The following is a 22,340-nucleotide window of genomic DNA, read 5'->3' as shown; positions in this document are numbered from 1 at the left end:
CATAAAGACCAATGAGGGTTAGCGTTTGGAACAACTTTAGACTTACCAAGTAGAGCGTTAAACAGTCGAGGCGCCTCTGGAAGCTCTGCAGAGATCCACACCTCAGGCGAAAAGAGTTTTTTTGTTTGTTTTTTTTTTGGAAGAGAGGGCCGAAGAAAGCACTTGTTGAAGGAAGGCATGAAGGCAATGGAGCAAGCATGTGGAACAAGGTGTTCTAGTCCAAGTACAACCCGGGGACAAATCTGACAAGAAAAGTTGTTGATCCATTTGTAACTTTTTTCATCTTTTACATCTTCTTGAAAAAATTAGGACCAAAAACTAGAGTACCAGTCCTAAAGTTTTTTGCATTCATCTTGATTTTGGAGCAACTAAAGCTACAAATATTGACCTGCTTTGACTCGAAAGCAAATCTTGCAACACGAATAAAGAATCAACCCAAAAAATATAGAATTTCTGGGCTTGTCTTGTACTTTTGTATGTTTTGTATTTACAATGACTTACTGCTCCGCTTTCTATAATTTGTGACACCACTGCTCCGGGCAGATGAGTCCAAAGTAGAACTGTTTGGCCTGGACACAATGTCAATAAAAACTAACTTCACTCTGAATACAAAACCCCAATGTGAAACATGGTGGTGGCAGTATCATGTGGTGGGAATGCTCTCTTGAGTGGGAAATGGGTAAAATAGGAAACTTATCATGCAGGAGGGGGGCCCAGAAAGGTATGAATACTTTTTTAAGTGTGAGGAAAATCAGCTGAGACTCTGTGGTTTAGATCAAAATGACCAGTTGGGTCAGACCGGACAGAACTTCAGCAGGAAACTAAACGACTTACCTCAGACACCAAAAGGATCAGAGAGAAGATGGCTCCCTCAGTGCCTATGGTTCCCAGTCTATGTATATTGATAATGACATGTATTAATGGAGTATCAACCAACTATGTCACACTATGGATTATGCTATATATCAGAAATGAATGTATTTTGGACAGGAAGTAACTTTTTATCTGGCTTGACGTCATTCTAAGGTATCAGGGCCTTTTCCAGCTGGGAGTCGGTCATCGTTTAGAGATGGACCACCCTCCTTGATGTTCCTAGTAAAAGTGCCGAGAGGAATCAGCCAACTCGTGTCTCGTTCAGCAAAACAAACGTATAAAAGTTTTTGAAACTTTGACAGAGGGAAGGAGGACAGAACTGACTATTAACTGTTAAAGTTTTAAAGAGCCACCATTTTGTGTCTATTTTTAGGTTTAAAATAAATAAAAAAAATTGAAAACTTTAAGAAAAAAGAAGATGGATACATTTTCGTCAATTGGGTGAAACATTTTTGACAAGAAATTTAGAACTAAAAAAATATTGGTACTTTATTGTAATTTTGTTGTGAAATTTCGACAAGATTATTGAATGAAAATTCTGGAAAAAAGTGCTAAATCTAGGAATGTGCAACTTCTGAAAATTCTAGGTATTTCAATTACATTTTTTTATTATCAGAATTGAGTGTTCTACTTAAAAATTTCAGTTTGCAACAATCATATCTTATCTCAATGTGCTATATTATGTTCACATTTATTATTATATGTACAATTAAAGGCATTAGTTGCTTCTTTATCACTTTCAGTCAAAGTTCTCTAGTATGAAACTGGTTTGTGGTTGAAGGGCTCTGGAGGGCATTGTACATGAAGAAGTCATTACACAATGTGTCACGCAGCATATAGATGTATGTTTGGAGATTATACCCACCTATTGGACCTGATTAGAAGTGCATGTTAGAATGTCAACATTCAGGAACGTTGGAACCTCTAACTTTATAGAAAACACATTTTACCAAATTGGGTTACAGCAAAAAAAAAAAAAAAAAAAAAAAAAGCAGCCTGTCCGCCGTTTCCTCTTCTACCGCCGTCGTCTCGAATGTCCCTGAAACTTCATCCATGTTTGGTGTTTTTGCATCCAGCAGACGAGCCGCACTGACGATGCACACGTGTTTCTCCCGTCTTTCACGCAGGCCACTTGAGTTTCCAGGACTGCTTCGTGACTTCAGGGGTGTGGAACGTGGCCGAGCTGGTCCGCGTGTCGCAGAGTGAGTCATCGCTGTGATTTCTAATATCAGCCGCCGTCTCTGTTTCTGATCAGAACCTGCTCCGAAACGTCCAGGGTCTTAATGTAAAACCTGTGTATGGGAACTGGGTGCAGTTGAGGAATAGCAGGTTTCAAAATAAAGCAGCTCCAGAAATGATCATGCACTGTTAGAGAATTGACAGAGTAAGAAAAATATTTGCAACAATCGGTCTTTGTTATTCAGAGAATACATGTGTTTCCCCTGTGACATCTTTAAAGGAATAATTCAAACCTTTTCAAGATGGAGTTCTGCAGAGAGGTTACAAGCTGTTAATATCTTTCCTGCACTAGGTATCTCTTAGTATGCTTTTATTTTGGAAAGAAAATGCTATTTAGCTGTTCCAAAGAACTAAAAGTGACAGAGAAGATGCAAAACCATAACAATCCTAAACATGCACCCAGAGCTACCATGGAATAGTTTGGACCAAAGCTTATTCATGTGTCAAAATGTCAAAGTCCAGAAGACTTGAAAATATTTTTTGCAACATTTCAAAAGGAGGGAAAAAAACAAACTGAGGGAAGAGAAATATGTGTTTATCTAAAATCAATCATCTCAGATTGTTAAGAGCAGGGAAGTTATTGACTACACATAACCTCCTCACAGAACCATAAGCTCAGGCTTCCTTAGAGGCAGGTTTCCAAAGTTACAGAAGAAGTTTTTTCTGTCTGAACTGCAGTCAGGCTGAAGCAATTAATCAGATTGATGTAAGTAATCATCATCAATCAATTATTGAAGTCATCGTCAACTAGAGTATACAGACTCTAGAAGAAGTCATTTTACTGATAGAACGACACAGTCAGAGCAGTAAATAACCCAAAACTGTAGAAAAATACATAGAATTTCCATTGAAGATAAAAAAATAACTGTAAATATTTTCTACAAAGAATTCCTCAAGTGGGAGTTTTAGCTTCACTTGGTTAAAAAAAAGAAGAAAAAAGTCTACTATTAAATACCGTTTGATATCCACATTTGATCAAAAATATCACGCCTACACTGCACTGATGTTGAGCAAAAGTATGTTTTAGCTGGAGATATTTCCTTTGCTGTATATAATCAAGTGTTCACTAAAGGAATGCTGCTGTTGCATTTTATTCAATAAAATGTTTTCTTTAAATTACAAAAGGAATTAAATTATATGTTTATTTGCATTTTTTGTATCTTTAATATTAAGTCAGGAAAGCATAAGTGGTTAAATGAAAAATCTGCAGAAAATGGCAGTTTTTAAACCCGATTAATCGATTAATCGTCAGAATGCTCGACTGATAAAATAATAATTAGCCACAGCCCTAAGCTGTAGAGAAGGTCATCTACTTGCTTGTACATGTAAAGCCCTACCTAAATATAGCTTTTTTCGAATAAAGTTTAGAATGTGTGTGATGGACTCCTGTGTTTGCATGTCTCAGCTCCAGTTGCCACGGCGACAGGCCCCAACTTCTCTCTGGCAGACCTGGACAGCCCAGGTTACTACAACATCAACCAGGTCACCCTGGGACGCCGTTCCATCACCTCCACCCCCTCCACCAGGTACGGCCACCTGCAAAACACTCCTGCTCACTAAGAGCAGCTCTCAAAATGTTTTTCTTTTTTTTTTTTTATCTAGATTTTCTGGTGAAGACAAAATGAACACAAAGGCCACATTTTCTTTAGCTAGTGCGGCTAATATGGTTGTAGATCCTTAGCTTAAAGGGGCAGTATTATTTATTTTCCAGGCACATACAGCCATTTTTATAGCACAGACAAGCAACTGTTACCGTCAGTTGTTATAAAAATGGTGTATATAAAAATATAGCTTAAAAGAAAATTGACTTTGTAATTTAACGCCTTGAAATCAGGCCTCTGTCTCTTTAAAAACTCCTGCTCTTTCTGAAACTCCGCCTTCAGAAAGTCATCACAACATGGCTCCTCTATTAACTATTTAACAAAATTTTTTACCAGCATTGCTCTGAGAAGTAGCTTCTATAATGAGTTCAACAGATGCGCAGTTCCAACAAATGTTTGCTAATTGCTGCTGGCTAGTCTGAAGGAGCTGAGTGAGGGAGGGCTGCTCTGTGAGGCGGAGGCTCTCAGGAGGAGCTTTGTCCTTGAAGGCGAGCTAGGTCCGCCCGGGAGGTTTTGCACAGCTAAATGGTTGCCATGGGAGATTAAAGGATTTCTCTAACATTCATGAAAGAATTAAATCAACACTCCAGTTATGTAACATGACATAAGATTCAAAAAAGGTAATTATACATAGTACTGCCCCTTTAAGTCAGAGATTTTACAAAAAGGTACCAGGACTTTTAAAATCCAAAAAATTGGTATCTGCAGATCAGACTTTTTAAAGATTGATCGGCCAGAAAATTGCAATCGGTCGATTCCGTAATGCAACGAATCACAATATGAATGTGTGCAGATTGTAGAAAGGAATCCTTGGAAAGAGAACATACAGGATTCTTGAGTTTCCAATCAGCCTGTCGGATGCCTTTAGCTGATGTCTTGGTGTGTCTCTAGCACTAACATCATCAGGTTCTTTAGTAGTTTCTCAGTACTTTTCCTGCTCTGCTTCTGATTGTGGTCTTTCTTTCCCCTTCTCCTTCCTTCCTTCCTTACTAATTTCGACTCATTGCCTCTCCTTTTCCCCCGCCAACCTGTCTGCTGGCCCGTCTGTGTTTGTGTCTGTTTTTACTTCTCGCTCTCTTCTACTTTCTCCTCCCGTTCGTCTTACGCTGCAGGACTGAAATGGAGCTTTATGCAAGTCTCCCACGGAGGTAGTTACACTCTCTGCAGAGAACTCTTCCCCCGATACTAATGTAACACAGATCCCTCCATCGCACTCGAGCAAAACGCAACAACACGCACGCCGTCACTCATACATCTGCATGCTGTACATTTGCAGTCCCCTCTTCCACTCCCACTCCCCTACTCCCCGTTATTTTATTGGTCACAGATGTATAAGAAGCCGCCAACTCGCACAACAATGCATTTCAGGCTCAACCACTTGTGTGTTTTCTAATGGGAGGCCACTTTGGGCCAACATATTATTAATATTCTAGCCCTGTTCTTGTCACACTGTCTCCAGCTGGCTTTCTCTGACCCCCCAAGTCCCCCCGGCTGCAACATAATATTAAAACAACACACTAAACACAAATCTTGACACAAGGACTTTTTATTGTTCTTGATTTTTATGTAGACCCCCGTTCTAACTCCAAGGGAATTACGCAGCCACGTCAGCCCTCCACGGTCCCGGGAATAATGCATGAACATTTATTAGAACCTCAAACACGATGCCTCGCAGAAAGCATTCGCCTGCCTATTATGGCAGTACAGTCACCAACTGGATGTTTTTATCGGGATTTTATTAAATGGACCAGCTTATAGGAGTGAATGATGTTGAAGTGAAGAGAAAAAAACTACCTCAGAGTTTCGAAACAACTGGAGACGCACCGATCCGATATTAATATCTGTATTGGTCCCGTTATTGAAAAAAAATCTAAATGTGACAATGTGCCTGATCCATAAGGGCATATCTATTCAGTTTAGTTCTGTGCTTTGTGCTCTGAATGACGTCATGCTTTATTATTTTACATTACATTTAGAATTCCTAATTCCACTTTCTGAACCATTTCAAAGAAGAAGAAAAGTTTGTTGTAGTTTATTACATGTCCTAGGAAGTCAACCTTTTGTTTTTTTTTTCAGTTTCAGTTTGTTATTTATTTAACTTTGACTCCTAATACTCCTAATTGTACCGACTGAACAAATTAAAATAGTTTTTGCATGTTTAACTAAGTTTGTGAAACTGTCGGTATATTAAAGTGCTCTGTACTGGTGCAGAGTTACAAAATAAATTTGTAATTCAGTAAATTTATGTTTTTAGTTGATTTCATTTTTCTGCAACGGATTGGTAGATACTGAACCTCAGATATAGATATCGGTATCAGTTTCAGAAATTTAAAAAGTGGATCGGTGCGTCCCTAAAAGTTGGGTGTGGATTACTCTGGGACTCCTAGATAGAAATGGAAAAAGTCAACAAGTTGCCTTTAGAGGATTGTTTTAAAATAGCAGGGCTATGCTATAAAACAATACCCCATGCTTTGAGCATCTGTAAGTTAAGCTTGGATGATATATTGACTTTATCGAACAATCCATGAAGATTAAATTTTTTAGAAAAGCTGGATTTTTTTTCCGCCATTGCACTGCTGGACTAGGGCCTCTGGGAAAGAAAATCTGACTTTAATCTTGGAATTCTAACTTTTTTTCTCGAAATTCTCACTTTTTCTCAGAGTTCCTTTTTCTTTCACAATTCTTACTTTTTTCCTCAGAAAATGAATTAGTTTTACTTTTGTGTAACCAGGTTGTTGCAGATTTCTGCCCAGGTCCCTGTTTAAAAATGAGATTTGAATCTCATTTTTTACCAGGTTAAATAAATGAAATTAAAAAAAAAAACGGAATTCTGACTTTAATCTTCTGAGAAAGAAGTCAGAATTCTTTTTTATTTTTCCAGTGGTCCTAATCCTCTTCTCTAGGTTCCAGCATCATGATTTGGTGTTGCATGCCACACATTTCAGATTGTAATGACCAAAAAGAAAAGACATTTCTCCTTACATTTCACACATGCTGTGTTGGCCTATCATATCTAAACCCGATTGTGGGTTTGAGTGTGACAATGGTGTGTGAATACTTCTGCGAGGCATCCTGGGCAGCAATGCGCAGTGACATCACAGATATAGCACCTTCACCTGGTTCCCTCTTGAACACTTTGAAAGCAGTGTGTAGTCATGTTCGTCTCCGTCTCTTTCAGCTCCAACAAGCGTAAGTCCATCGACGACAGTGAGATGGAGAGCCCTGTGGACGATGTGTTTTACTCGGGCCGCTCCCCGGCCGCCGGCAGCAGCTCCCAGTCTAGCGGCTGGCCCAATGACGTGGATGCAGGTATTGGTTCTGGAAGTTTGCTATGCCGAGCGCCTCCGGAGGCCTCGACAAGACACTTAGCTCCCCTCGTCATTTTTATTTATTTTTATTTTTCAAGCTCAGAGGGGGTTTTCTTTTGGACTGAAAGGAATAGTTTGACATTTTTGGAGATTTGCTTTTTCACGTTTGTGATTTCCATGTTCTGTAAATTCTCTAAAAAATATATTTTAGAAACGGAAACAGCGATTCTCGGTGAACCACTGATCCGAAAATGACAAATTTTAGAGTAAAAATCAAACTTACAAGCAGTTATCGAAGAGAGCACACAACTGAAATCATTTTTAATACGTAGACTTCATTGAGAATTGTCTTCAATCCACATAAAAGGACAGTTTTAGTATGTAGAGTGTCCTTTTATATACACTCTGTTTAATATTTGTTACATTTACTTTAACCACATTCTTCTTGCCACTTCTTGCCCCTGACAAACTTCCAGGATTATTCTGACTGGATATTTAACTTCTTGTCTTGACAGAGTTTATCTTAGCAAATCAAACTTTTAAGTGTATTCAAAAAAGTTTAGTAAGTACTGTCCGATTAAAAAACGATAAATATCTTTGTTGTTGAGCTCAGATCTATATTTACAATTAGTAGCAAAAAGGGTTTTTGAATTGAAGGTGTTACTTATTTTGTCAATATGTACTTTCTTATTAAAATGCAATTAATTACAATTAACTCTATTAAACATTTTAATCTGGTCCCACTATTAATGATAATAAGTTTGAGTCAGGATGTGGGATTTTGATGCTGTGTGTTGTGTAATTATTCCATCCTTTAGAAAGTGTAGCTCTGATAAATGATCATAATAAAAACGACATTAACATCCTTAACGAGTGTATGTATACTTTTGGCCACGTCTGGTTCGTTTTTACGTCTTATAGTAACTTGTGATCCTCTTTTATGGGAGGGAGAATCTTCCAGAAATGTCAAATGTTTCCTTAAATCTCAGTAGAAAGATTTTCTTTATATGTTTCAATCCTAAAGCAGAAACCACATTTCACCTTCTGCCAGAGAAAAAAGAAATTGTTTTGTTGTGTTTGTGTTGCATTGCCCCCCGCTCTTTCTACCTTTACTTCCCCATCATTCCCATTCTCTACCTCCAAACCACTAAACTTCTATCAAAGAGCCTCCAGAGCCAGAGGATCAGTCTGTTTGCCACAGTTTCCCCCACTGGCATACCTATTTGCAGACGCTTAGCCTTCATAGTGCGAATATTTTGGGAAATGTTTTGAACAAATTGATTTTGTCAGCTGAGAGGTATGTCACAATTCTAATGAAGCAAAAGTTAGATATTCAAAAGTCACTGCGATATCTGGAAATGTGTCCAGTGTGACACTTTATATAATCACACGGTTTGTTATGCAAGATCTCCATAAACTAAAAGTGATTTTTATCTTGCAACAGTACAGCAGAGTGGGTTTGACTTCTAATTGTCTTCTGTATATTCTTCATGAGTAAGAAATATACAGTTTACTTCAGTTATTGCTCTTAGATTCGCCAAAAAAGAACTTAAAGATCCCTGAGACCTTTCAGAAAAACAACAAAGTGAAAGTTTTGTAATGGCCTAGTAAAAGCTACGACTTCAATCTGATATTGACTATGTGGAATGACCTTAAAGAGCTGGAGAAATTATCCAGCGTGGCTAAATCAGAACTATTCTGCTATTGGGGTTTCCCAAAATGTCTCCACAGTAATGTAAAATACAATGTAAAATATATTGCCAGTTGCCAATGCTAGCGTAGAAAAACCAGTTATTAGGTTTGGTGGGAAGTTACTTCTTCACATTGGGCTGGGTTGATTTGATTAGGTTTTTTTTTCACCTTAATAAATTATTTAAATGTTTAACATCTATTTCTGAAACACAGTAAATCAAAACCAGTAGAAACCCGTCAGGGGGAAAATAGTTTTATACTGTGTAGTAAACTGCAGAACTAACACTAGGTCTCATTGTGTTTTATGCTTTTTCCTAAGTTTTTCCATGTAATAAAACAACTCTGAAGTCCGTAGCTTACATCCAAAACTAATATAGTTACCCAAGTTAGTTAACTTTTAAGTACAGGAAGTGACGTTAAATGCTGGGTTGAAGTGAATGTTTTCCCTCGGTGGAACTTCACTTTACCTTAAAATTTCAGGCGAGTAATAAATTTTAGTAAGCTTTTTCTTTTCAAAACAAATATGTGGTTTTAATTTCTTGTTTCCAGTAATGCTAAGCTAGCAAAACTTTCTTGGCGGTATACGCTAATGAGTAATAAATAGGCCTGCTGTCTTTAGCTTTAAATCTTTAGCAGCAAACTCCAAAGTCTTCCCCATCAATTAAATGCTCTAAAATGTGGAAAGCAAATCTTTATAAGTGTATAGGGCAGTATTTAAAGAATATTTTTAATCTTAAATTAGCAGCTAGCATAGGTAAGTTAGCATATTTAGTTTAAACACTGAAAGTGATGTGTAAAAGCTAGGTTGATGAGAAAGTAACACTTTTTCTGCTCAACATATATGAGATGCAACATAATTGTTACATTCTGTAATTCCAGTAGCAAAAAATTTAACCATTTGATTGTCTACACAGTAAACAAACTGTATTTTGTTGTCCACCATTCACCATTAATTGTGTCATGCTAAGCTAGCAAGGGGTAAAAAGAGCTAACTCGACAATAAGCAAGGCTGTTCATATCTGGGTTTCCTTAACTTAATACCCTTTAAATCTCTCTAAGATGTTTATTCCACAGTATTAGCAAGGATTGCTAATATCCTTGCTAATGTCAGCAAGGATATTAGGAAGGATTGTCTGATATTTTATATTTAAATAACCTTGAGGGGAAAATAGAATAGTTTCATAAAAATATTTAAAATTAAAAAATATTTTTTTCATTAATGTAACATACCACATGTATTTTCTATTTTGATGTTAAATACATTTCTATTAAAAAACGTAAAAAAAAAAAAAAAAGAAAGAAAGAGAAACGCACAACATGATTAAATTGCACTGGTTTATTTATGAAGTTTAAATATATAAAAAGCAACAATTGTTGCACTGCTAATTCATCTGCTATATGAATTATTTAAACTTTCTTAGCAACATGTATCCATTTCCTCTGCAGAGGTACACCAGGAATAGCAGGATGCTCTGTATCATATAAAAACATAAATCAGCTATTCATTTAAATTTGGGTTATTCTTCATTATTAGTCATAATTTCCACATCATCTCTATCATAACTTCCTCTTGTTGCTCTAGACGCCCTCTGAGTCTCACCATTCATGTCCGTCTCCTTTGTCCAGCCTCCCACCGAAGCAACACCAGTTTAACTCTCCTTTTTCGTGCGAAGCTCTAACCTTTCGCTCTGTTTGCTCACAGCACTGTCAACCATCACGATGGCTATCTCATCAAATGTATTTACAATGTGACTTCACTGGTGTAGCATTTGACTGAAGGGATTCACTTCAGGAAACTCCCTCTGCTGCGCTTCCTTTGTGATACTGCCAGCAGTCGTGATGTAACTGTTTTACAGACGTTTGCTGCGCTCTATAGCATTAAAATCCCATATTGCTCATTATTTAACCAGCCCTGTTTCTCTCTCCCTCTCTCTCTCTTTTTTTTCCACCTGTCTCTCTCTCTGTGTGTCTGTCATTATCTCTCCTCCCCTCTTCCATTGTTAACTCTTCCCTTTCTCCCCTGTTTGGCCTTTCAGTGCAGCACCATTTGGCCAGTGTGCAGGAGAGGAAGATTAAGCATGAGAGCGATGGAGTGCAGTTTCCTTACCATGGTTAGAACATTAAACATTCTACTGTGTACATGTATACATTGCTCTCCTTCCGCTCACAACACCCTCAGCCTGTGTATGCACCTCTGTCTGTCTGCCTTTATCTGCGAGCTCTCTGAGCTCTTCCATCCCGTCTTTCCTCTTCTATTTTCCGCTCCTCTTCCTCTCCCTGTTTTTATGTGTCCTGTTCTCTGGCTCTGCTGCTGCTGGGTGGGGTTGTGTTTCTACCAGATGTCTGCTGCTGTCCATTGTGGGTTCACCAAACGTCTTCTTGGTAGCCCAGTAGCTCCATAACGTCCACCACCTGTCCGCCTCAGAGATGTCGCTGTGATTGTGTGTGGGAAAGAACGCAAATGTGCGCTGGATGCACATGTATCTCCAGCACATTTCTAACATATGTGAATGCTCTGGTGTTTCTGCAAGTGTGATTTTTATTGGTATTTGTTTCACTGTGTCCAAACAGCACATTGTTATCACACCACATGCTTCTGAAGTAAAGTTTCCACAAACATTTGCCTCAGTGGTTTAGTATTTTTATTATCATTTTATAAAATTAGATAACAGTCTCCACGTTTTGTTTCGTTACAACCACAACTTCAACGTGTTTGATTTGGATTTTCCATGACAAACCAACACAAACCAGTGAAATGTTTTTGAGAAATGGAGAAAAAATAATACATGTCCTTCTATGTCTATGTCCTTACTTTGAAAAACAAAAGCCTTTGGTGTAATTACAGCTCCAAGTTATTAGGCGTTTGTGTTTACCAGCTTGACACTTTTACAGACTAAGATTTTTGCCCGTTCATCTCAACAAAATAACTCAAGTTGAGTCGGATGGCATGGAGAGTATCTCTCAATTGCCACAGATTCTGAATTTGGATTATAGCCCAAGCTTTGATATTGATCATCATATAGTTGTCACTGGGTCATTGTCCAGCTGGAAGGTGAGCCTTCGTCCCAGTCTCTTGTCTTCTGCAGCCTCTAACTTGTTTGCTTCCAGTGCTGCTCTGTTTAGCTTCATCCATCTTCTCGTTACTTCTGACTGGCTCTGTTGTTGCTGCGTCATGCAGCCGTCTCAGTGTTTCACCTTGATGATGGTTTATTTAGATTAATGTGCAGTATTAGTTTTCTATTGTGTTTTGTATGTAAAACGTCTCAGTTGACCAGGATATCTTCTTCCACATGCTGTGTACACTACACAGTGTTGGACTTTCATAAAGCCCAGATTTGTGGAGTTTGTGGCTAATTGTCATCCCGTCAACAGATTCACCCACCTAAGGTGTTGATCTCTGCAGCTCCTCCAGAGTGATCACAGGCCTCTTGGCTACTTCTTTGGTTAACTTCTTCTCCCTGACCTGTCTGTTGTGTTCTTTGACCTCTGATGTTTGTTCACTCTTGTTCTCTGAAGCCCTTTCTCCTCTGTTGTCAAGTCTCACTCTAGCCGGTTAATGTTTGATTCGGTTTTAGCCAAATTGGCCGTGTCTCCATTGGTAGTGAGTTCCTCTCAGTGGGTGTGAATGTGGGCAGGAGCATTGGGGGGATGTGGGAAACTTGGAGGAACTGTGGTCAAAACTCCACACCTATCACTGTGGAGTTTTAAGCGTTCACCCCTAGGTAGATGCTCAAAATGTCTACCAAGAGATTTCTCTGAAATTTCTTTGAAATCTCTTAGTATATTTGTTCTTTGTCCTGTCCACTTGACTCTGGATGTGCTCTTCTGCCACAATTGATAGAAAGATTTAGACCACAAGGTTTCACCATGGAATTATCAATTTACACCTCGCCATCCTGCCCAACTGCTACAGTCTTGATGTAGATTGACAATGGTGGTTGAGATGTTGACGTAAATCCACGGACCAAATCATCGATTGCAGTCTGCCACCAATCAATATACCCTTGGGTGGCCAGTTTCTCTTCAAACTCTCTTTATACTTGCTCGTTGCTGATCGCCCCGTCCAGTCGTTTAATCCACAGGCCATTAAACAAAAGTAGTCTGCCGCCAATCAAACCGCTTGCATACAATACTCAGCTAGATCCTGCATGGATGAACTGCTCAGGATATGGAAATGGAGACGAGTCTGGCCGTCACTGAGTGGGGGAAGAACTGGTTAAAAGAACATTAGAGAAGAAGCTAAACAAACCTCTGCGGCCTTCAGAGAACTAATAGATTACTACTCAGGCAGACTCTACTTACTAAGATTTCTGAAGGCGATTCAGCGACCTGGGTTTCAGTTAGGGTTGTCAGAATAAAGGGAAAACAAAAATGCACAGAAAATAAAACAGAAAACTACACTGAAGTTTGTGGTTGTAACACGAGGAGACGTGAGAAAACCCAAGCCTCCTGCAAGAGACATCGGCAAGGTAGAGAGGATGTGAGTGAAGCTTCTTCGGCACCTCATCCAGCTGGTTGTTTAGACAGAGCTGTTTGGGGGCTGCGGCCACCTGCCCCAGGCCTGCCTCATCTGTCTGAGAGAGGCAGCACAGAACAAAACAACACAAGATCCAAACAAACCAAAACCAAAGGTACTCAGGTGTGTCATCAGTGCACAAGGCACCTTCTGTCTCCGAGCCACGCTTACTCACCGACGCACGCAGACACACACATGCTCACACAGAAAAGAACTACATTAGAGCTCTTTAACTGATTTACATTCTCACACACATACAAACACACACCCCACACCAGTCTGGAGAGGAACAGCGTTCCGGTCCAGATGGCAACTCCATGTGTCTACAGCAAAGGGAGCTACTGGGTTACAGCAGACATCTGTTCTGGAGATGGTGGTGGTGGTGGTGGTGTTGGGAGTGAGAGATGTGGAAAAAGGAGAAGAAGGGAGGAGGGCAGGAGAAGGAGGGAAGAGGAGGGCCTCTGCCTCTGCCTGCTCTGGAGGTGAATCTCTACCTGAATGAAAGGCTCTGAGGCATAGCAGGTGATCATGTAATCCATCATGAAGTCTGTTGTGTCCCACTCAGCTCTGCTCTGCTTCTCCTTCTGCCTCGCTCGCTCTTGCTGCTCTGTGATGGGGAAAGTCAGAGTGTTTGGGTGAAGAGGGAGTGGCTCAGGTTCCCCCGTGCATTTGTGATATTGACAGAGTTGGAGCAAATATGTCTTTTGCAGAAAACGTGATGTTTCAATGACTGTACTGCTGTCCTGATCTTCTCGCCTGCTAACAAAAGCCACGAGGGAACGGCAGCTGTCCAACATACACTGTTGCTTTTATTCACCTGAAGCTTATTTGTTTCGCTGTTTCTCTCCGAGCGCGTGCACGCTCGCTAGCCGACCGGTTCAGCAGCGGTTTGTGTGGTCGCTAGCTTGTTAGCGTGGCAAGACTGCAGGGTCATGGGAGCAATTGGCTGCCAGGCTGCCTGTGCAGTGTGCCAGGAGCAGGACACAGAAATAATGAAGAACAAACAACTGTTTTGTATGTGTGTACATACACACTGTAAGAGAGAGAGAGAGAGAGATCAGAGTAACTTCTGTTAGCTCTATTAGACAAAGCTTTCACTGGGCATCTGGGCCTCATTTGCTGTTCCTCGCTGATATACCACCAGATATTTCATCAACATAGTGACTAATTAGGAATCATCACAGGGTCTAAAAACAGTATGTATAATTTAAAGTTATTTATGAATAATAGGCTGCTTATAATTGGCGCTGGCACGCGGAAACCTGCAGTCGCAGAGGAACTGAAAGCTAGCGGGTAATTCTTTTGGGTGCGTGGGATTTAGTTTTCCCTCTTTGTTTGATCAAAGTTCTACATGCGAGTGGAAACTTTTTTTTTATTATTCTTGCATGATTCTGTGTGATGTTGGTTGTTTGAAAGAAAGTTGAAATTATAGCATATTTAGTATTTAGAATGTCTAGTTTGGTATGAGCTGCATAAACACTGTATCTTACATTTCCCATGATGCAACGGTATAATCCTCACTCCTCCAGTTGGTGAAGATTGTTTTGTTTTTTCCCCCTCTCAAATCCAAGCTCAGCCAACCATGATGGCATCACTTTTACATCATCAGAGTTTACGTACTTTTGCAAATGTCTCCCTTGGGGCACTGAACGCATCACACAGCAGACGAGGGTTTTCACAACGAACCGGAATGCAGATATCCGTGGCATTTAAAATAAATAAATAAATAAATACTGATTTCTGATAAAGGTATGCAAAAAGTAAAATCAAATGTGTTTGTTGTGTTTTTCTTTTTTTTTATCTCAGATGTCTAGGATTTGATCTGCCCATGCCAGCAGATTCAAAATTCGTTTTAAGCATCATAACATGAGCTGAAATAAGAACAGGATTGAGAATTTTTGACCCGTCGTCCCAGGATGTGACGTCAGAGAGTAAATGAGTAAATACTGACTAAAAGAAAGACTAAATGATGATGAAGTTGACATTTTATACTGTTTAGCATCTTATATCTGCGCTTAACATAATTAGCATAGCTAGCGTTACTACTGCAAATGATGCTTTTTTATAATCTTTTAGGACCACATTGTAATTATGAATGTTTCCTTTTAAATAGAAAATTTGCAGTAAAACACAAGCCATGTTTTTTTTGTTTTTTTTTTGTTTTTTTTGTCATTTAAACATCATAGTAAGTAGGGTCCCAAACTTACAGCATCATTTTACTGTCAAACAGACACTAAACCAGCGTGTTAAACCTGCACAGGTCTTCAGGGATTCCCCTTTCTGTTGTTGGGAACAGATTAAAACATTTTGCAGACCAACAAACAGAAAACATTCAACCTAAAAAGTTAGGAAACTTTTATTACAGTGAGTGTTAAACACAATAACACTTTACAATAAATTATTCCTTCCTGCTTTGTTTCAGTCAAATATTGCACTTTATTTTACTCCTCGATATGCAAAAGGAAAATAGTTTTCTTTAAAATAATTTTTTAAATGGCGAAAAAATAATAATAATTTTCAATTTGCCGATTTTTGCCTGGGTCACAAAAGGTTTGGACACCTGTGGCGTAGACTGACTGAGGGGCAACAAGACAATGTTTCCCAGTCATGTGGCGTCTCATCATAAAAATATTCCAAATATGCAGCGCTATGTTATACAGCACACAATTCATTGACTTAATTCAACAGTCGTTTGCAAGTAAAGTACGTTTTGCTTTTTACCTGTTTCATCGTCTTCATCTGACGTTCCTCGTTTTAATTCCAACTTCCTTCCAACACTCTTTTTACTTTGCCGGTGTCCCAGTGAGCTGACCTGCTACGTTGGTGCGTCAGGAGTTTGTCTCGGTCCAAACTCAGCCTGTTTCCATCTGAGCCTGAAAACTGTTCAGGTTTTCTGCTCATGCATGTGGGCGTCTGGTGGTCAAAAAGTCACTTAAAGTCCTGAAGTGATTGACACCCGATGCACAAATGTAAACCTTTGACCAGAGCTCTCGTCTTGATCGGCGTCTTTAACAGTATAATAAACTTGTTTTTCCTACTCATGCAAACTTCCCACATTTCCCTTCACACGTTGCTTTTTTAAAAAGTTATTCTCACGCTATCATCACACTATTCGTTACATAACGTGCTAATATGACACAGACTAAAATAAAATATTCCAACCAGATGGATGTCACCTTATTATTTTTTTGTGTGTGTTTAAGGCTGATCACACCTTCTTTCTTTTTCTGTTGTTGTTTTATCATGTTACCAGTGAACAAGATGTATAATCTGCGCCTCACCTCCCCTCCTACATGTGGCGATAACCGCGTGGCCGAGCATAAGTGTCGGCTCCCACCTTTTTTTTTTCCCTCTCCTTGATCCTCGGTGCCCACACAGGAACAGCTGCACCCGCGCCGCCAAACGCTCTGGGTAAACGGCGACCGATGATTCCCAGCGCAGCATTTAAAAAAAGCTCCAGCTTCACAGAAATCTGCTGTTAGACTTTATACGCTCTGCTCGTAAAGTCTATTTCCACATCTCTTCGGGCTGTGTTGCAGTTGCCCGCCGTCTTTATTTGACTCTGTTTGTTTTATATGTGTGAATATTGGGCCATTTAGTAGTTTACGGGCCTCTCGCTTCTCTGTTTATCACTGTATTCTTTCGGGTGAATTCAAAGCAACATGAGCTCAGCATGTTTCAGGGAGAAAGTTGATTTTCTTTTTTTCTTTCGTTGTTGCTGATGGATTTTTATTTATTTATTTTTTGTATTTTCCTAAATATTCCCAGTGTAAGGGATCGCTCTTGTTTTGGGGCTTTTATGACAGCGTATATTAAACATTGTGGTTCCAAATACACCATTTGGAGCTCCTTCTTAAACCCAGGAAGTCTAAATTGTGCCCTTGGTTTGCCATACATCAAAATAAATTCCCTCAGCATGGACCACACCAGCCCTTCATCACAGAAGAGAACCTCTTTTATCTGCGGCGCTCACACTTATGGCCATGTTTCTGGTCCGCCGATGAGCCAAGCCTGTACTTTAGTGTGCCCGTTTTTTTATATATATAATTTTTTTTTTTTTACACAGCCTTTTAGCCACTCTGACATTTATAGACGCCCGGGGACGCTTTATTGTGTTCATCAATGTGTGCCGTCACTCCTCTTCTCCCGCTTAACTTCTTCCATTTTTCTCTGGCTCCCCCACGAAGCGTTTGCTGGCAGCGTGCCCAGCGCTCGCCACTCCGCCTGAGCGACATGTGTGTGTGTGTAGGTGTGTGTGTGTGTGTAGGTGTGCAGTAGAGGGAGAAAAAAAAATAGCTGGAGCACTTTTAATGAAATACAACATGTCTCGAGGCGGCTGCGTACAATGCCTGACAGTCAGAGCTGCATCAGAGGATCAGTTGGTGTTTGTTTTGGCAGGCTCCTCTGCAGCTATATGTAGCTGCACAGGTTGTGCTGGCATCAGACGGAAAACGCAGCCTGCCCCAGATATGAGGCCGTTCAGGATCCCATTCATTTCTAAAGCGTTGTAGTGAGCTGGCTGGTCGGGCATGTTTGTTTTGACTCGAGTTCCTGAGGCTCTCTGTAGCAACGCTGCGGTTTGCTGTGCCTTGCAAAAAGAGATTCACATCCCTTTAACTTCCCCCCCATTTTTTTCATCTTATGACCAGAAACTTTAAAGTGTGTTATTAGCAATTTTTTTATGGCATATAAACACAAAGTAGGGGATAATTTTGAGGTGACGATTATTCATGGTTCTCACTGCTTCTGACTGTTAAAACTCAGAAAAGTGTTTTGTATATTTATGTTCAACACACCTAAAACTCTTATGCCCCAAAATCAAACCGCTGTCAAAAAGGCATCTATCTGTGATTTTAATCTCACTAAAAACACCGTCCACATTGTAAAATATGGCGGTGGCTGCGTCATACTGTGGGGATGAGTGTTTTCAGCACAAACAGAAGATGGTTCTTTGTTTGTAGCCTTAAGTAGAATTGAGACCATAACCATGGAAAGATGTGCTAGGATGGGCTAGTTAAAGTACAGACAACAGTCATGTTGCAAATTTGTGTCAACACTTAAAAACTGATGTTCATGGGGGTGCTGTGGTGGGCAATCCATGTGTTGAGGCCTTAGTCCTCGTGGCGGTGGTCGCAGGTTCGATTCCCGACCTGGCAACATTTACCACTTGTCCTCCACTTCTCTCATTCCCCTCTTTCCTGTTGGACTACTTTCAAATAAAGGCCACTAGAGCCAACAAAACCTTCTAAAAAAATCTGATGTTTACAGATGATCTTCATCCAATCTGATTGAACTTGAACTATTTTGCTCAAGAGAAAGGGAAAAACTTCAGTTTCCAACCGTTTAAAGCTGGTAGCCATCTATCCTAAAAGACCTGCAGTAGAACTGGGCGATATGGACTTAAAGTTTTATCACCATATTTTCAGGTACTATTGTGATAATGATAAAAGTGGCACTAAAAACCATTTATTACTAATTTTTAAAGTAATTTTATGGCTGCGTCAGCATGACACAGCAATCATAGCCCCACAAAACATACAAAAGTGTGATTTGTATCACTAAGCTGCACACAGTAACTGTATTTGATTATATTTATAAACGTATTGATATTTATTGACACGCCATTGAACAAAAAGTGGCTAAAAAAAAAACAAACAGACCCGACAATAAGAACACTTCTGGGGGGTTTCAAACATCACTGATTGGAATTTATCGTGGGAACGATAAATCAAAATTCTTTTTTTCTTTTAAAGATTTTTTTTACTTTACTGACCTTTATTTGATAGTTAATTGACAGGAAAGTGCGTAATGAGAGAAGGGGGAAGACATGCAGCAAAGGTCGCCAAGGCTGGGAATCAAACCTGCGACAGCTGCGTCGAGGACTATGGCCTCCATATGTGGGTTGTGCTTAACCCCTGCACCACCACAGCACACCCCCGATAAATCAAAATTCTTATGAGAAATGGATCACACTAAACAATAAATGATACGATACATCCTGGGTGATGCAGCTTAAAAATTAAAAACTTGTTAATTTGTCAAACCTTCCTTCTGCAGGTTGGCTTGAATTTAGAGTCAAAATAAATACAGGCGGTAAAACACTCTTGTTGAATAAGACAAGAGGGCTGACATCAGTTTAAACTGTGGAAGCCTAAGAAGTGCATTGGTGTGAAAAAAAAATCCCATTTTCCACAAACTGAAATCTTCAAAAACAGAAAAGTGGATAAATTGCGATAAAATCGATGCATCGCCCAGCCCCAAACCGTAGCTGTTAGTTCAACCAAAGCTGCTCTCTCAATGTATTACAGGTGGTCTGAATGCCAACATTCTCTGAAAAGCAGTCATGATTTTTTATTTCATTTTACAACTATTCACTACTTTGCATTGATCTCTCATTTGATAGCATTGATATTTGTAGCTGTAACATGAAGAATGAGTGTGATAAAGTTCTAGGTGGTGTGAAAACCTTTGCAAGGCTCTCTATCTCTGAGCTAGTTTGATTTGTTTTAAAAAAGTTACCAATGTGAGGATAGAAACACGATAGTTAGATGTTGTGTTATTGAGTCCCGTATCGGTGGGCATCTTCCAGCTCTCCTCTGTCCTGAAGCTAAGCCCCTGGCCTCTTGACCTCCACCCCCCCCCCCAACCCAAACCTTCCTCCCCTTCTCTCCCGTCACCTTTTTTCACGCTGCTGCTTTAAAACATGCCCTCTCACCGGACCCTCACCCCACTCCCCCTCCTCCGTCTGGTACGGTCCACTGACTGAACACCAACGTATGGAGAACCAACCCAAAGGAAGCCCTATGTATGTCAAGATGGACATCGGAATCAATGAGCAAACCAATCAGTCAGTCAATCAATCAGTCCATTGATTACAATCGTAATTATTTGCTTCTTTTCATCAAATTGAGGGAATCTGATCCAGTAGTTGATTTTTTTTCTATCTTTGACTTGATCTGATTTTTCTTGAGTAGAGTCGAAGTAAGCAAAAAGCAGCCATGTTTGATTAAAACCTCGTCTCTGTTCTGCCATTCTGTTGATCCCCTTTTCGCCAGGACTCTCGTCGCCTGGTTCTCATAAGAAGCTGGGGAAATTCGATTTCAGCGCCCTGTCCTCCCAGACGAGGTCCCCCCGCATGGCGTTCACCCACCACCCACTGCCAATGCTGGCGGGAGTGAGACCAGGTGAGACCAACCCAACCAAACCAACAAACCCCCCCAGCTCCCTGATCGCCCACACCCTCCAACCCCTTCCTCTTCACCATCTCCTCCTCCCTTTTTCCAGGCCCTCCCCACCCCCCTACCCTCTCACACCCACCCCTCCCCCCTCTTACTGCGGTTTAGAGGTGGGGGGCATGAGTGCGGTTGGGAATCTGAAGCCGGCACGTTGCTCTGTCGTGTGCAGGTGGTGGTGTTGGTGGCGGAGCTTCTGGGGTCTCTGGGTGTGGTTTTGTTTGGACCTTTTCTGGGCCTGGCTATTGGTGGACAGTTGTTGGTGGAATATCTGTGCTGCTCGGTGTATTTCTTAGAGCATTGAAGTGGTTCTGGATGTCTTTTTTTTTTTTTTTTCATCTGTCTACTCTTCTTTTGAAACTTGAACTTTACATCTGTTTCAGATTCGATTGCAGTGCCACGCAGAAGTTTTCACGCTTCAGCTTTTGTGAATTCTTTGCAACCACAAACCTCTGTGTGTTCTGTTAGGATTTTAAAGGGGGCAGTATTATGTGCTTTCCAGGCACATTGTGTCATTTTATTGCACAATCACATAACTGTTAACTCCAGTTGTTATGAAAATGTTATATCAAATATGACTTAAGAGAAATTTGACTCCTGGTCTTTCTGAAAGTCCACCTTCAGGAAGTCATCATAACATGGCTCCTCTATTAACCCTTTAGCAACATTTTTACCAGTGTTTCACTGAGAAGTAGCTCCTGTAATGAACTCAGCAGGTTTGCAGATCCACCAGGTGTTTGCTAATCACTGCTGACTAGTCTGAAGGAGCTGAGTGGAGGTACTATGGGGGAAAGCTGCTCTGTGAGGCGGAAGCCTATAAACTCCACCTCCAAGGAGGAGCTTCACCTCAAAGGTGGAACTAGATCTACCCAGCTCAATCTTTGCCATGGAGATTAAATTATTTCTCAAACGTGCAAGAGAAAATATGTTATTCTTGGTGAGGGAATAACGTTGTATAACATTATATAAAGTTCAAAAAAGTCAATATTACATAATTTTGCCCCTTTAAGCGCTGAACCAGTACAATGTCGTATGTAATTGTGAAGTAAACGGAAAATCCAGCATTTTTAACATCTTCACTGTGAAATATGGTGGTGGCAGCATCTTGCTGTGGGGAGGATTTTCTGCAGCACAGACAGAGGAAAAACTTTCACTCCCAAATTGTTGTTGCTTTAAGAAGGAAAAATAAACAGTTTTCAACACTTCTTACAGTTACATCTCTAAAAATGTAACAGCGTGAGTTGATTAAGCCTGCTCAGTCCATCCTTTGTTGAAGCACCAGCAAAATTCAAGTCCTGCTCCTGATTCTCTACCAGATTTCAGTTTTCTAGACTTTGACTAGGCCATTCTAGCGCACGCTTCTATAGGCTTGTTTTCACAATTGCCCCATTTTTAGCTCTGTCCGTCTTCCAATCGACTCTACCCAATCCCCTTGGGCAAGAATCATCTCATCATGATGCTGCCACCACTGTGCTTCAGTGTGAAGATGCTGCGTCAGGGCAGAATTAGAGCAGAATTTATCACCAGTTTAACAGACTCATTATAATGTCACCACATTGGAATTCTTCTGCGTTTCTTTGGAAATTAAAGCTAAAAATGAGAAAGAAATAGATTTTTTTTTAAATATAGATGTTATAATAAATGCAGGTGTTTAATATTTTTTCAGACTTTTTATGGAATAATTGCACCGAATTTGAAAAATAGAAATATTTTTATCAATTTTTCTAGCCATTAGACTGGAACTACATTGTTTTATTTATTTATTTTTTTTACATAATTTTCCACAAACATCAAGATCCCATAGAAGAAAATCCATCCCATTTTTGCTAAAGTTTTTACTCATAAAACCTAGAAGAAGAAATAAAATGGTGGTTCTATT

At 40.0% G+C, this 22,340-nt stretch overlaps 1 protein-coding gene across 4 annotated transcripts in view; it reads left to right on the top strand.

Annotated features, from left to right (window-relative positions):
* The window catches only part of nfixb (nuclear factor I/Xb), a 198,055-nt gene that overhangs the window by 152,620 nt on the left and 23,095 nt on the right, over window positions 1–22,340 (top strand). For 2 of the 4 annotated variants that reach the window (XM_015011850.2, XM_088008095.1), the window contains 5 exons: window positions 2,001–2,075; window positions 3,518–3,638; window positions 6,892–7,022; window positions 10,750–10,824; window positions 20,285–20,413. In XM_015011850.2, coding sequence (XP_014867336.1) covers window positions 2,001–2,075; window positions 3,518–3,638; window positions 6,892–7,022; window positions 10,750–10,824; window positions 20,285–20,413 — 531 coding nt within the window. The remainder of the gene's footprint in view (window positions 1–2,000; window positions 2,076–3,517; window positions 3,639–6,891; window positions 7,023–10,749; window positions 10,825–20,284; window positions 20,414–22,340) is intronic. The other 2 variants (XM_088008096.1, XM_088008097.1) reach the window with 2 other exon arrangements.

This window comes from Poecilia mexicana, unplaced genomic scaffold (assembly GCF_051168715.1).
Source record: "Poecilia mexicana isolate PSO_F unplaced genomic scaffold, ASM5116871v1 scaffold_8, whole genome shotgun sequence".
NCBI lineage: Eukaryota > Metazoa > Chordata > Actinopteri > Cyprinodontiformes > Poeciliidae > Poecilia > Poecilia mexicana.
The sequence above is the reverse complement of the archived record's forward strand: the minus strand, read 5'-3'. Positions and strand labels throughout refer to the sequence as shown.